Here is a 15,622-nt window from a genome sequence, read left to right as displayed (position 1 = left end):
GATCTCCCTGCATAGTAGAACTGTGGTGATTCTGTGACATTTAGGACCTTCTGTGCCTATGGTTAAGAGGGGAACAAGCTTTGGCCCTTACAGAATGCACTCTAAGGAACAATCTGACAATGGAATGAAGTCATCTGAATAGTCTAACAAGTCTTTTCCATATCAGTTTATTTTTATAATCCCATTCAAAGGAGACTAAACTGAAACGTAACACTCTCAGTGAGGTAGTCTGAGTCTTGTCCCAAAATTCTTCAGATGTCTTCAAGTAGAATCTGTCTGAGACTGCTCTACAATGGAAAGGAAAATGCTAGGTCAGAAAGCTCATAGAAGGGTATGCTAATTAGCTGCAGGGAGCCAGTCCCAGTGTCTAAACTTCCATAAACAATTCTGCTAATGCACCTCCTCCTGATCCAACAACTCCCCCATATTGTACTATTCCTGGGCACCCTGAATGGAAACTGCCAGTTGTTAGTAGATGCTTTTCTAGGTTACCAATTTACCTAAGTCAGAATTTCCCCTGCTGTGGTCTGTGCATGCTGGTTGCACAGAACTGTTTTCTCCTTATTTCTAGTTGTTAAATTATGTTAAACATGACTAAACATACATTGAAACTTCCCAAGTGTCACTTTTCCACGTAAGCAATTGCTGCCATTGCTCCAGGGGATATTCTGTGATTACAAGTGAGCGGGAGGGCGGTTCATGAAGTTGTGAATTGGAACATGTGTATGTATCAATTAAAATATGATTCATGTGATGAAAGTTTGAAAACCCCTGTGCTAGACAGCAATAAATGGAGAACAACAATTTCATTTGTGCCCAAAACCAGATTTAAAATTAGATTTCCAAAACCAAAAAGAATTAAACCCCTAGATTTGGGGGTGGGAGGAACAGGAGTTGGCCAATATTTAATTGTCTTATAGGGCTGAGCCAGCAGACTTGCTGTGAAAAGAGCTGTTTCAAGCTTGTAAAAAGATTAAAAGACTGTAATAAAAAATTGCTGTGGACATTAGACAGCAAGTTTTGGGGAATCTCCTGTCAATGCTGCACTAGCAGCTCTTTTCACACTAGTTTATTTAAAATAAATGTTCTTCATTGCTAAGACTCTTGGTTGTGAACAGCAGTCATATCTACAAGCAAGTTTCTTAATGACACTTCTAGGCAGACAGAACTAGAAAACCTACTTTCATTACCATCAATTTAGCTGTCCTGTATTGTAATCTTGTACATTCTGCTAGTCCCATCGCTCAGGACCTTACACTTCAGACAACACATGAATGGTGTAGCTTTGTTGATGCTTATAGCTGTTGCCAGGGGACAGTTTGAGAGAGGTGAATTATGCTGCGTACAGTCAGCATAAAGGAACATTTGAAAATGCTTGAACTTAGAAATTTTCTTCTTCTGTAGTTTGTGTTGGTCTGTCACACAACTACAGCATGATGGTGCTGGGTGCTTTAGAAATGAGTGCAGTAATAATAAATACAGGCAATAATTATGGCCTCTATTTTTAATGTCTTGTATTCTCTTAGCTGCTTAAAGACATCGCTCTGGTAACTAAGTTTTTTGTTTAGAGGCTGAAGTTCAGCATTTGTAATGGAGAGAAATGAGCTCTTTGCCAAATCTTGACAAAAAGATTTAGAAATGAATGTTACAAACCATTAGAAAACTCGCATAATACAAACGTGCACACTATTTTCCTTACTGATCTAAACGGAGAGTGCTTTTATCCATATAAATACTCATGCTTAGACCTAGCCGTGATCTCATTCAGATCAACATTTATTTCATTGCCTTTTTGACAGCAGCAGCACCAAATCCTGTCAATGGTTTGGACAGGGACAAGAACTTAATTCTCGATAGGTGGGTAGGTGTTGGGGAAGCCAACTCTTGCTTTGGTGAGACAGGATGGGGAAAGTGTGCTGATTATACTATGGTAAGGGAGACAACCATCAGGGAGTAAATATAGGAAAGCAGTGTGTGTATGGGTGAGGGCTGGGTCAAAAACATGAGACAGAATCACTAGGGAGGAGGAGATAAAGGGAAAAAATCACATTGGACCAAGGACTCTGAAGGGAGGGGGAGGCTCTGTTCCCTAGACTACCTTTATGCACTGAGGATGGGATTTTCAAAAGCACTCAGCATTGATCTAATTTTTGCTCCCATTGAAGTCAATAGGAATTTTATCCTTGACTTTAATAGGAGCAGAGTTAAGCCAAAACTGAGTGCTCTGAAGGACCCCACCCTGAAGATCATGGCTCCGCTCCAGGATAGGAGGTAGAAGTTGGAAAGCAACAAACTTTCCTAGTCATGGGCCCAAAAAACTCATCCCAAATAACTCTCTCTATCCTTCATTTTTTAATGTTTGTATTTAGACTCTTTAGGCAGGCATCTTTCTTCTTAAGTGGTTTTAAAACACCTCATTCACTTTTGGGTACTAGAGTAATATATTTTTAAAAGTATGTGTGTGAGAGTGGGAGAAACAATGGAAGAAAAGAATGGAAGTCATGTTACAAAAATAAAAGGTATCACACTTTCAAAGTGCATCCATTTTTCAAAGCTTATATTATAATTTGCTTTTTATCTGAAGTTTACACTATTCACAGGTTTTTATCTTGAATTCAGCATAGTTATTTGGTTATTTGACATTTTAATTTAACAATGCTGTACCTTTCTGCATCCACTAGAAAGCATGCTGTGCTTTCCTGTATCCACTAGATGGAACTCATCTCCTTACACAAAGAAGTGAAATCATAGGGTGAAATCCTGGCCCCATTGAACTCCCATTTATGGGAGTTTTGCTACTGATTTTAGAGGCCAAGATTTCACCCAGAGCATCTGCTGCTGTGAGGGGTCAAATACTGAATGCAATGGGAGCCGAGGTGCTCAGCACCTTTCAGGATCAGGCTTTTATTCCCTTGGGGCCATTAGATCAGCACACACTGATTTTATAATTTGTGATCTATAATGACTCTTTTTCTCCACAGCTCCTTTCAATTATCCCATATTCCTAATGCCCAAATCCTATATTGTGAGAGACTGCTCTAGTTTAGGACTCTGTGAGAACAGAGGAAAGTACACTCAAGTCATGACAGGTAAGGATATGTTTACACTTACATAGCACCTTTCAGATGAGGATCTCACGCCACTTTACAAACCAGGTAATTATCCCCATTTTATAGATGGGGAAGTTACGGCTTAAAGAGATTAAATTACTTGCCCCAAGGTCACATAGCCAGTCAGTAGCAGAACTGAAAATAGAATCCAAGATTCCAGACTCCTGGCCTATGCCTTAGCCAGTTAGATCTTCTTGATCACTGGTCCCCTGCTCTAGCCACTAGAGAACGTTCACAAATAAGTGGAGGAACAGACCAGTCAATAGTATGGAAGATCACAGGGTACAAGAAGTTAAATTGTATCAGTCCACCCCTCTAAAACTTGTAGAAAAACTGTTAACCACTCCTATTCTACCTTTTTCTCCATTCTTTCTCAGGGGTAGGCTCATAGGTACCTGAAACACTTAGTAAGGCACACTGTTGGGTATGTGGCCCACTGTATTATGACTTTTTTTGTTTGTTGTCCAGATACCGCTGTTCACTTTTCTCAGGAAAGCTAGAGAAGCAGATATACGGGGATGTAGGCAAGTGACAATTCATGTAGACCAAGTCTGCCAAGCACCCAAGAGTTTAGGGGTTGTTGTAATTTAGCAGTGGTTCAAATTTTACAAGTGTGTCTCTACTAACCAACCCCTTAGATAGGAATAGCCCTGAATTGTGCAGACCTCCAAATGCAGATCTGAACTCTGAGGCTTGAGCCTATCTTGATTTGCAATAAGATACTACACTTCTTGCAGTGGGGAATGGTAGATAAACATGTTTTCCAGATGGACTGATTTAATGAAGTAGACAGAGCACAGGTTGTTCAAACAGGAAGTGATTTTCCACTTAGTTTACCTAGTCTTTAAATGACAGATGAGTGAATGTGATCAATCCCGTGTTGTCTCAGCAACTCTCTCCAACTTGGAGAGAATGTTTTCTTTCCTCCTGTCGTAGTAGAAAAAGCTCTGACACACACACGGAGCCTAATCTTTTTCCCACTGATGTCAAGGAGATTTTTGCCATTGACTTTTACAAGAAACAGGCTCCTGGGGATCAAGGATCTATGTATCTGCCTATAATTATGAGCCACTAAAATCAAACTTAAATGACATGAACAAGACACTACAATTAACCCTGACTTCTACCATTTAGCAGTAGACTTTTTACAACTCTACAACTATATTGTTCAAACCAGCTGATATTTTCCTTGGACAAGGTGGGGAAAGTGCAGAAAATAATTTAAATGGTTTCTTTATTGAGGTATTCTGTCCTATTTGCTTACTGCTGCTAATGTGCTTGACCCCTCTAAAATACCCAAAAATAAAAGCAGTCTCTGACCTAGAGAGCTTAGTGTCTAAACAATAAAAAGATAAGTTGTACTAGGAAAGCCAGTGATGGGGAGGCTGATGAAGGTAAATAAAATACTACATATGTGAAAAATAAATGTAGTAAACTCTCGCTAGATGCTAAAATTTTGCATACAATGGTTTCATTTCAACTCTGAGAACCAATGAATGGGACAGATTTTATTGTAACTATCAAAATGCCTACTAGCAATTTGTTGAATTTGATAGGATTATCATGCAGCATGTTAAATTATCTGGAATTTTTTATAGCTCAAATAGGCTAAATTCTGTCTGAAAGAAGATAATTCCCACTTCCTTTTTCCAAGACTATATTTTGGCATCCATATCCCAATACGCATCATTTGACAGTAGTAAATATTTTGTAAGTGTTGTTAAAGAATACAACTAGCAGAGTGTAACCAGAATTAACCACCTGATTTTGTATTTATTTCAAAAATAGACATGCAGTAGTTTGCTTCTCACTTGCCTGAGTACGCATCAACATTTCTCCTTTTCCCTTTTCTATTTCTTGCTTCCTTCAGTATCTCTGACACATAAAGTAATGCATTTTAAAACACCCCTGGGTTTCCTTTGTTCTAGCCCACTTAAACACATCTCAGTAGCTTTCAGAGTGTTCATTTTGCTTCTTCAAAAGATATCCATTAATTTAATAATAATACATTGCACTTATATTGCCTTCCACCTAAAGCACTTTATAAATGTTAATTAAACTGCACAATTTTTTTTGTCAGTAAGGAGGAGCAGCCCTATTTAGGGTCTGATCCAAAGTCCACTGGAGCCTATTAGAGTCTTTTCACTGACTTCAATGGGCTTTGGATCAGACTCTCACACATGGAGACACTAAAGCACAGAGAGATTAAGTAACTTTACTAAGGTTACACAAAAAGTCTGCAGCAGACTTTTGAACCCAGAGCTCCCATTTCAGTGTCTTAATTGTATGACTGTCCTTCCTCCCTTTCAACCTCTGTGACTACAATAGACGAGAGGTTCATGCAATAGTGTATGCTAATTTTGGGGACCACACAGAGAAACCACACTCCCCCATTGAGTTTCGGTAGCCACCCTTTCCTTAGTTCAGGTTTTTCTATGCCATTGCATTTTGAGTGCAGAGAGGGACCTAATTTTATTTTTGTGGTTTATTTTTTTCCCAAGGAATTTTACCTGAGTGGATGAATAAGAGTTATGGTCATTTACATGGGGACAAATAGAAGAGATGATCTCTATGATAACTGAGTTGTAGCGAATTTGGGTACGGCTGAAAACAACACAAGAAGACCCCAACCCACCTGTTGTATTTAGTGGTGCTGCTTGGAAACCTGTCTTCAGAAATGACTAGTTTTGGAGGGCTGCAGAGATTGAATGGCTCAGTTACTCATCCTAGAAAGCGACAAAGAGTCCTGTGGCACCTTCTAGACTAACAGACGTATTGGAGCATAAGCTTTCGTGGGTGAATAACCACTCCGTCAGACGCATCCTAGGTGTCTTTCAGCCAATCGAGTATGGATCAACACGGGCTGCCTCCAGCAACCTGCTGCTCTTCCTCTCAGACCGGACATGGTGCAGAGTTGGCAACTGAGTTGATGAAAGAAGGGGAGGGGGGATGCATGCAGCTATCAGAATTGAGGAGAACCAACACCATACATGGCTCATATAAATATCACAGCCTCCCCAGTGCCATCCTTTGGTTAAGGGATGAGGGAAAGTCAGAGACAATAAGCAGAGCCCCCTGAAAACGAGAGAACGTCGAACTGAACGAAAGGGGTCACTGCTGAAAGTGCTGCATATGAATCTAGTTATCCGCTCCTTGGAGTTCAAAATTAGCAGGGCTCCGAGGTTAAACTGAAGACTTTAGCTACTGTATCTAAATGGTCACTTGCCCAACCGCCTTCCCTCGGTTTTGGGAAGCCTTAGGCATGAGTTCATGTTTAAACACAAGCGGGCTAGTACTAGAGTCATGCTAGCAATGCCCATTAGCATAGACGGAAAACATCCTGCAGGTCAAAGGAGGATTTTCTCTCTCTCTCTCCACCCCCCGTCCCCCTTGCTTTCCTTCATTGTCTTTTAGCTTTGCACGTTTATAGATCCGCCCTGTTCAATACTCGGCAAACAAGAACTGGTTTTCAATACCGATCTCTGGGCACTGACTGATACCCCGGCCTTCGGCACGAGCAACTGCACCCACACCCTGAGTCGAGGGAGCGTGGTGGTTAGTGACTGGGGAACACACTGGGAGCCAGCTGCAGGCAGGTTCCCCCGCGGGCATCACCCCGCGCCAGGAGCAGCCCGGATTCTTCCCCCGGGCGCGCAGACAAACCAGGCCACCACGCGCCACCTCTCCGAGTGCCAGCTATCGCCAGCACGCACCACCCCACCCCACCCCCACCCCACAGCAGTGCCCAGCGCGTCCCCTCGCCCCACCACCTCCGCCGCCCCTCCTTGTGTTCGCTCAGCTCCAAAGTAACAGCAAACTTAGCTGACACCAAAATTCAGCCAGCGGCAACTCCCATTGGTCAGGCTCAGTCCATTTTCCAGCCTCCCATTTGCAGCCGGCGATGCCTGTCAAAGCTCCTCCTTACCGCCCCCTCCCACCCCCTGTCTAATTGCGGGTGCGGGGACTTTCCTAGTTGCTACAGGTAGTCGTGAAGCGAAGGACGCTGCATCGCCCGCTCTGCTACAAGGGGCTGCGCGTTGCATGGCTTCTCTCGAGCGCAGGGGAGTTTCTGGGCCGTGCTCTTTTATTATTGTTAATATACCCAACTTCCCCGCACATCCCTTCCTCGCGCTGACAGTGCTGCCGCGAGGCGCGTGAGTTTCCTTTGGTTCCCCCGAGCGCACGCTTAAGAACCCGCTTCTGCCGCGCGGAGTAACCTACCGCCGCGGAGTTTGTGCGGAGTGGAAGCATCTCTCCGGGACGCCGCAGCCTGCTGGGGGAGTGACTAGCGAGCCCTTGCCGGGAGCGGGGGCGGACGGACCGGCCTGCAGCCGGGAGGCTCCGATCCCTGGCGGGGCAGCCTGGGGAGCGGACTCGCAGCCAGAGGAAGCGGCCCTGCGCACCGTGTGCCCTCAGGCGAAGGGGGGATGGACCTCGCATTGTTTCTCTGCTAAGCAACTCCTGCCGGGCGCTGGCGCCGCGGAACATGGGCTCTTCGCCTTTGTCTCCCGAGTGAGCGAGCCCTTCGCACGCTGCCTTTGTGAGCCGAGCCCCGCGAACATGGATGTGACCATTTCTGAGCTCATGGAGCTCTTCCTGCAGAGCCCTTTGGTGACCTGGGTAAGTGGCGCCTCATTGTTCTGGGACCTGCGTGCTGGGGCGGGGGCTGCCCGCTCCCCCCGCGCCCCGGGGAGCACCTGGCTGGGTGCCCCGAGGAGCTGGGGACAGGTTAGCGTCCCGCTTCCGCTGCGCGCACACACCAACCCTGCTTTTTGATTCTTAAAAGCAACTCCATGCAGAGATCTCTTGGCCAGGCTGAATTATCCCCACCTTGGCGGCTGGCAGGGGAACAAGTTTATGGGTCCTCGTTATTTTAAATAATAATTAATATTAACTGTCTACTCCAGGAATCGTGCAGTTACAAAGTAGTTCTATTTTTCAACTTTAAATAAAGCTGCCGCAAGTGTCTGCGACCAGTCTGGGGGTCTCCTAGCAATCTGCCTGCAAAACAAAAAGAAACTTTCCTTTCTGAGAGCTAGCGGGTTGTTCCCCTTGTAACAGAGTTGGTTCTTCGGTGCTGCTCACAATGGGTGCATAGAAGAAAAGGGATTTTGACCTGGGAGGGAGGGGACCATTTTGAAAACAGGAATCCAGTTATTCTGTTGCTACTTACCTGCTGTTCGGAGGTTTGACTGGTAGGCCCAAAGCAACAATACCTTCCAGGATATGATTGTCACATGAACCATAGATAAGTGTTGGGAGATCAGTAATTGGGATGAATCTTTCCCGAAATCTGAAAAAGGACCGTGTGGCTCTAAAATGGGGAGCATCAAACCCCACCTTTGGAATGGGGGATGGGAAAGAAGCCTGAATGGTGTAAATCTTGCCCTGGTACAATGAGAGCAAGGCGCTTTCTTTCTATGAATTTGACATCCGCTATGGTTGGGAATCTGTCTCAATCATTAATTTAAATGTGAACAATGTTGTCAAATAGGCCTGGGCACCCTCAGCCCAAAATATTTGTCCCTGTTGGTGATCAGAGTCACCAAATAAGAACCACTGTCCTTTGCTTTTATGACACAGGTACACAGTTCTCGTTGGAGGAAGAAAAAAAATGAATAGGCAGCGAGAACAGGGTTGTTAAGAAACTGGAGTCAAATTCATAGATTCCAAGGCCGGAAGGGACCATTGTGATCATCTAGTCTGACCTCCTGTTTAACATAGGCCAGAGATTGTCTCCAAAATAATTCCTAGAGCAGATTTTTTTTAGAAAAACATCCAGTCTTGATTTAAATTCAATGCTGGTGTAAACAAGTTCAGCACTGTTGAAATCAACGGTTTTACAGCAGGGCTGCTTCCCTCCCCTTATGTCAGAAAGCCTATTCGCAGATGAGTCTTTTGTGTTTAGAAGATGTGCAGGGATTGTTTAACTACTCGGTTTGTAATTGCTTTGGCAGGAGTGGGGTTGGAGGTGGTTTCTAGTGAGACTTGGGACGTGTGCAGTTTTAGGTTATTCTGTAAGAAAATTGTGATGGATTATTAAAATATCTGCTGTTTTTCCTGACAGGTGAAAACATTTGGACCGTTAGGGAATGAAAATGAAGACAAATTGACTATGTATATGGATCTGGTAGATGGTGTCTTTCTGAACAAAATCATGTTGCAAATGTAAGTAATCTTCTAAGGGATAATGAAAACTGCTTAGTGTTACAAGATCCAACCTTAAATTACTGTAATTGAGTTGACTTGTATTTAAATGTATACTGGAAATCAATACTTTTGAATAGACAGGTCAGTTTCCTGATATGCAGATTGCCTCATTATTGGTGAAGGTAAAGTGTATGTTACTGTTTGACAGGCATTAAAGCATTTCAGTCTTCTGTATAATTGATAGAGAGTTGGTTGGAAAACAGGTGCATGGCGAGAGGAAAATCTTTTGCAATATTTTTCCCTAGGTTGGGAGGGGGATTTTTTTTTTTTTTTTTTATTTCCTGGATTTGAAATTGACCACACAGAAAATTTGCCCCAGGTTTAAAAATTGATTTAAAAAATTGCCCTGATACATTTGTTAATTGTTTGTCCCCCTGTGATGGCACATTTCATCATCTCTGGAGAAATGAAAAAGCCTTATCACATGAAACTTTACTGTAGTCAGTGAGTCACATTTGCGTAGAAGGGCTGAAGTATCGATGTTCAAATATAAAGTTTCATAGTGCTCATGTAGTTCAATAAAATGCTTTTTTATTTGGGTGACGTGTTTGTCACGGACCACTACAGATAGAACTAAGACATTTATAAATAGTTTAATCTGAAATAGAAAACAGTTACCTTAATCTAGCTCTGTTTTTTTTCCTTTCATTTAAGTAAGCTCTTAGTAAAAAGTTTCTACATTAATCTAGTTTTGACCACATCCTTTCCTGTAGCTGAATTTATCATATGCAGATTCTGTTTCATATGTATTTGTATTTCCATTTAAACATAATGGACATATTTCAGATAAGGAATTTATGTGGAAAAGTTTTTTTGATTTAACTTTTAAAGGTGGAATTTTCAAAAGCGCTTAATATTGGTCCAATTCTGCTCCCATTGAATGAAGTTTATTGACATTTTACCATAGATTTCACTGTATTCAGATCTAGGCCAACCCTGAGCACTTTTGAAAAGCCTGCTGTAGATGATTAACTTGTCACTGGGTGTGTACTGTGCAAGTATTTTCTGAAAAGTGACTTTGTAAAGATGGTGTCTTGAGTCTGGCTTCTTACCCCAAGATACCTAGTCCAGTATCCTGTCTCTGATGGTGGCCAGCTCCACATGCAATTTGCAAAGTGAAACTGAATTCTTTCTGGTTTGTGCATTACCAGCAATTAAGATTCTGTAAATGGAATTTAGCTAACAATTAACACGAGCCAAGGTCGAATCCAGCACACTCCCTCTGAGGTGTATTGTTTCTGCAGTGTTAACTGAAGTGGTTTAAAAAAAAAAGTGTGTGTGTGGCGGGGGGATATAAAATCTTACATGACCTGTGACTCTGGTTACAGGAAGGCCATGTTTATTAGTCATTTTTCATGGTAGAACCCCTTTTTAAACAGAATTTCTAAAATCAGGGCTCTAAGCATCAATATTTAGATCCACATCTAAACTTTCTCAATGTGTAGAAGTGGAAGGGGGTTTTACATCATGTCCATCTTTCCTTAAAGTACTTCTCCATGCCGGACAAAGTTACAGCTGTAGTGAGGCTGCTATGGAATTAACTAACTAGAATTAACTAATTTATGAACATTGTTGGAAAATTTTTTTTTTTAGCAAACCTCGTACATCCAAAGAGAAAGTACTTAACAAAGGAAAACAAAAATGGTGCTATCCTGGTGTCTATTTACAACAAAGAACTATGAGCAACCGAGTTTTTCTTTTAGTGATAGAACTGTAGAAGATCACTTGGATTCATTATTATGAGATGCAAAGTGCTTTGCTGACTAAAATTATGTGTGTGTATATATATTATTAAAATAGAGTGTTTACATCACCTCATCAACCATTGAAATGCAGCCACCTCTAGCGAGGAACATAACTGTTCTACAGTGTACAAAAATTTAACAGCGTTTTGGGGCAAGGAGTGAACAATAAAATCCAATTGAAATTGCAGGGGCGTTAACTATAATTATGCTATTGGAGTTTGGTCTGGATACCATACTCTGGCGAAAAATACCATGGGATCTTTAATGACCACTAGCATTCAAGAGCTTAGTCTTACATCTCATCCAAAAGACAACTCTGCCAGCAGCACCATGGAAAATGTGCGGGGGAAGCACTAATGCACAATGAGTACTGGAGTAAGAAACTCCCGTTAGATTAAACACAAGCGGACAGGGCTTTCTTTTTCCTTTTTTTTAGATGGCTTTGGCAGTGCTTCTGGTGGTGTCTTGGGATCAAAGAAACCAAAATTTTCCTATTGAGAGCCCAAGATTATTTAACTAAAGAACCAGCACTACAGTATTTATGTCCACCCAACCCAGCAAGGTGCTAAAGGGAGCTTCTGTCTGTGACCTTCACTCTTTGTTAGCCAACCTTTAGAATTTGCAATGCAATTACTGCTTGCCTGTAAATCAGGAGAGCCTTTCTAAATGTGTTTCTGCCCCACAAAGTTTTCAGAATAGAAAAACAAATGTGTCTCAGAAATGCTCACTCATCAGTTCCTCAGGTTCCATGTGAGGTTGACTTTAAATGCTTGTGTCTTACTGAAACTGTGCTTGTCAGGGTCCTTGATAAATCGGATAGTATATTATGTGCCATGTTAAAATAATGTTGGTGCTCTGAAGGCACGGAGTGTAGTAAATGTTGGCGCTCTGAAGGTGGAGTGTAGTAAAGAGCTGTTAGACAACTGTCTAACCAATCAGGTGTTCTCTTCTTTCCAGTCCTACTTGAAATTGTTTCGCCTGAGGAATATCCTGTTGACAAAGTTGTTTGAACACACACAACACAGGCATATGACTTCACACCTAAATGACAGTTTGAGTTTTAGGTTTGGATTTTTTTATGGTCCCATGTGATTGAAACCCTTATTGTTTAGCTGCAGCAAAACAGATGTCTCTAAATGGGAATTGGTGAAGCTGGTATTTGTATTACCTCCCCTCCCCTCACCCCTGACCAAAACCTCTGACCAAAACTTTGTTTCGAGTTGCGGAGGCTGGTGCTATAGGTGTTTCATTGTTAAAATACATTATTTCTGTCCTGCTGTCAAGTGAGGTTTAATGTCCGATCATCGCTGAAAGGAATCCAGTGGCTCTATTAAGTGGCATGGTTAAACTTGGTGAGCTTTGATTGCTGGCAAAACATAGGGCTTTGACTGTGTGCAGTGCTGAGCAGGCTCCATTCACACAAGCAGACCAATGATTTCTAAATACGGTAGGCTGGTTTATGCCCTACACACCATCTGGCATGCTGGTGTGGGTGCAGAAGAGCTGTGCTGCAGGCAGAACCCCAAGGAGGCATTTTGGATGGCTTAGTCAGATCAGCATGGCAACTGCACCACCCTCAGAGGGAGGTGCAGTGCAGGCTGCCATTCTTTTTGCCTGTCCAGGTCTGCTGGCTGTGTGAAATGGGGGAGGGGGAGTGAGGGGTGGCCTGCTGCCACCCTGTCCTTTTTTAGACAACTAGAGTTCAGAGAGACTCAGAAATGAGCTGAGCCTCAGGCACGCCAAACTTTGCAAGGAGGGACGATAGGCCTCCTTACTCACTCATGCAGGTGATAGTTACATATTGAGTCAGACTGTGGCCAACATCCAATGTTAATGTCACGACATTTTTAAATACTGCTAAACAGGATAAGTCTTTTTGTTTTTGATGGTCTCCTCCTTCTGTATTCTGCCACAGTTGACTCTGACCTAAGCATGGATATGGCACAGTTGCATATCTGTAAATAATATCCCTTATGAGCAAATGATACAATATTGTTTAATGGGGCGCTAAAATAATACAGCTATCCATAGTGAAACTGCAGTAGTACTAGAACTTCTGGATTTCTTGTGAGTGCATTTGTATCAAATTAATACACTGTTCTACAGCCACATTTCAAAGTTTTTCAGACTCTGCTGCATACAGTTTTGTGTCACTTCCTGGTATGAAAGTGACGCAAATCTGATTGCCTTGAGCACAGTGATTACATTGGGGCAGGAATATCTGTTAGTGTAAGCAAATATTTACTGCTTAAGCCCATAGCTTTTTATGATGGAGTGTTTTTATTGGGAAATGGTGGATGTATATACACAAAGAGCCCTAAATATTTGTGTATTGCCTTGTTAAACAATAGGTTACACACCTAGACTGGAACATATCGGACAGGAATAAAGTGACAAAATATCTGACGGGAATAAATCTGACAAAACCATCATATTTTTTTGTTTTGCAACTCCTAAATGGAAAGTCTGTATAATAAATATCTTTGAATTTTGCTTGCAATTGTCATTGTTTATAATATCAACCTGTCTTCTGTGATCTCAGTATATCTGATAGGAGTAGCCAATATAATAATGGAAGCAGCAAGAAGCCATGTATACATGAGGGTTATATTATTTGGAAGCATATTTCTTGTATTGTTTTAAATCCTATTTGAATATTTATTTTACAGGCAGTTTAGGGCTCTCATTGGCTTTTAGTCTATTAGATACGAAAGAAGAGGAAGCTGATATTTGAATCGTGGCAATTAGACTAAACAAAGTCCCCTTCTGTTGTTTGTTTTCCATTAGTGAATTACTTCCAGGAACAAAGTGCAGGCAAAAGAATACAGGAGATTGGGACTGCAGGATAGTTCTTCCCAAACCAACTTTTATCTCAGACAAAATCAGCCCAGAGGCAATAGAATACTAGTGACCCTTGGTACATTTGATTATCTGTGATATTTGATAATTCGCTGGCCCTATTTGAGGGCTTCCCACTGACTTGTAATGCTTATTTGCCACAAATTATTCAAGCAAGACTTATAATTTTGAACTTAAAAAAAAAAAATCCTTTCCCATAGTTCATGATCTGGTTTAACTGATGGCTAGTTCTCTGATGAGCTCTTTTCAAGCGCAGTTACCCCGTATTAGCAGCGCAAAGCATTTGACCATCAAGACAGCCCCACTTCCTCCCCCCCCAAAAAAAAGATCGGATTTTTTTAATTAATAATTTTGCGGTCCTTTTATTTGCCTTCTGTTTTTTTTTTTTTGTTTTTTTTTTTTAAACTTCTGGGTTACACTCAACTCATGTTTTTTCTCTGCAATCATGAGGGCTAAAACATGCTTTCTCTTTAGAAATGAAAGTTGAGATTCTCATGTACTCATATGGAGCAGGGCTTTAAGGAAAATGCTGAATAGCGAGGTACTCATGAGATTCAGTTCAGGGGTCTCAAACTCATTCATAGTGGGGAGCATATTTTAATACGGAGATTCTTGTGAGCTGTCATCTCCACTTGCATAATATCCCTGTTCGTTTTCTGTTTAATCTAAATATGATATATTTTTAGTTTCTTTTAATACAATTTAATAATATCTCGCACTTATAGAGATCTTTTCATTGAGAGCTCGCAGAAGACTTTACAAAGGGAGGTCGATATCATTATCCCCATTTTACAAATGGGGAAACTGAGACATGGAAACTGAGGCCAGTGACTTGCTCAAAGTTGCCTAGCAGGCCAGTGGCTGAGCTGAGAATGCTTGGAATTTAGAAGCTGGAAACGAGGAGAGTCCATAGGCCGCAGTTTGAGGCTCTTTGTCTCAGTTTAATTAAAGGAAAAAGATATTCCTGTAAATGTGAAGCTTGCTTCTTATTGCACAGCTTACCCAGTGTCTTGTGATTTTGTTGATCCCTGTTTCCCCCTCCCTGAGTTTGCTCCCCCTATTCTTTGCTATTACAGATTGAGTTGTACCCTTTTCTGTGTTGTTTTGAGTAGTTTCCTCTCTCTTTCCCTACACTGAGTTCTGTTCTTTTGCTTCTCCCCTAGATTTCTGGTATCTTCTTCTCTCTTGCTCTGTGTCTTGTTTTCATTTATCTCCTCCTTCCCCAAACATCCTTCCTCTCACTCCCCAGACCCACATCTTCCAACATACCCACCTGTCCTGCATGTGCCCATATGCAGCCACCTATTCACAGGCTCATTTCTGGTTTCCCCCAGTTAGAGAAGTGGGGAGATGCCACTCTGCTGCCTCTTGTCCTAAAGATACAGGCGTGTCCCCTGGATCACAATGGTCCTGTCTTTCTAACGTCTAAAAGGAGTGGCTGCCCCTGTGTTGCTGTGATTCCACAGTTGCTCCCTTCCCTTAGCAGCCAGCCACCCCAGTCTCTGCTCCCCGACATCACTCAGCCCATTCGTGCTCACCACATCCCTACTAGCCTGGGGCAAATGGGTTTTTAAATCCTGGTGAGTGAGGTAGAGATAGCAGCAATCCAATCTGTCCCCTTTGTATTATGCTGCCCACTCACACTAGACAGAAAATCAAATATAGAAAACATTGTAAAAACTTATTTTAAAATATTAT

The 15,622-nt window shown here is 42.0% G+C and overlaps 1 protein-coding gene and 1 long non-coding RNA gene across 4 annotated transcripts in view; one reads left to right on the top strand and one right to left on the bottom strand.

The window, feature by feature from the left end:
* Window positions 1-228: 228 nt before the first annotated feature.
* Window positions 229-7,421, bottom strand: LOC128836463 (uncharacterized). The gene is made up of 3 exons (XR_008444779.1): window positions 7,332-7,421; window positions 5,746-6,031; window positions 229-287 (listed from the first exon to the last, which is right to left on the bottom strand). It is a non-coding gene; the product is annotated as an uncharacterized LOC128836463 (long non-coding RNA).
* Window positions 7,112-15,622, top strand: part of CCDC88C (coiled-coil domain containing 88C) — a 127,967-nt gene continuing 119,456 nt past the window's right edge. For all 3 annotated transcript variants that reach the window (XM_054026747.1, XM_054026746.1, XM_054026748.1), the window contains exons 1-2: window positions 7,112-7,730; window positions 9,178-9,278. In XM_054026747.1, the coding sequence (XP_053882722.1) occupies window positions 7,671-7,730; window positions 9,178-9,278 (161 nt within the window). In that variant the 5' untranslated portion in view covers window positions 7,112-7,670. The remainder of the gene's footprint in view (window positions 7,731-9,177; window positions 9,279-15,622) is intronic.

Source organism: Malaclemys terrapin, chromosome 4 (assembly GCF_027887155.1).
Source record: "Malaclemys terrapin pileata isolate rMalTer1 chromosome 4, rMalTer1.hap1, whole genome shotgun sequence".
In the NCBI taxonomy this organism is placed as follows: Eukaryota; Metazoa; Chordata; order Testudines; family Emydidae; genus Malaclemys; species Malaclemys terrapin.
The sequence above is the reverse complement of the archived record's forward strand: the minus strand, read 5'-3'. Positions and strand labels throughout refer to the sequence as shown.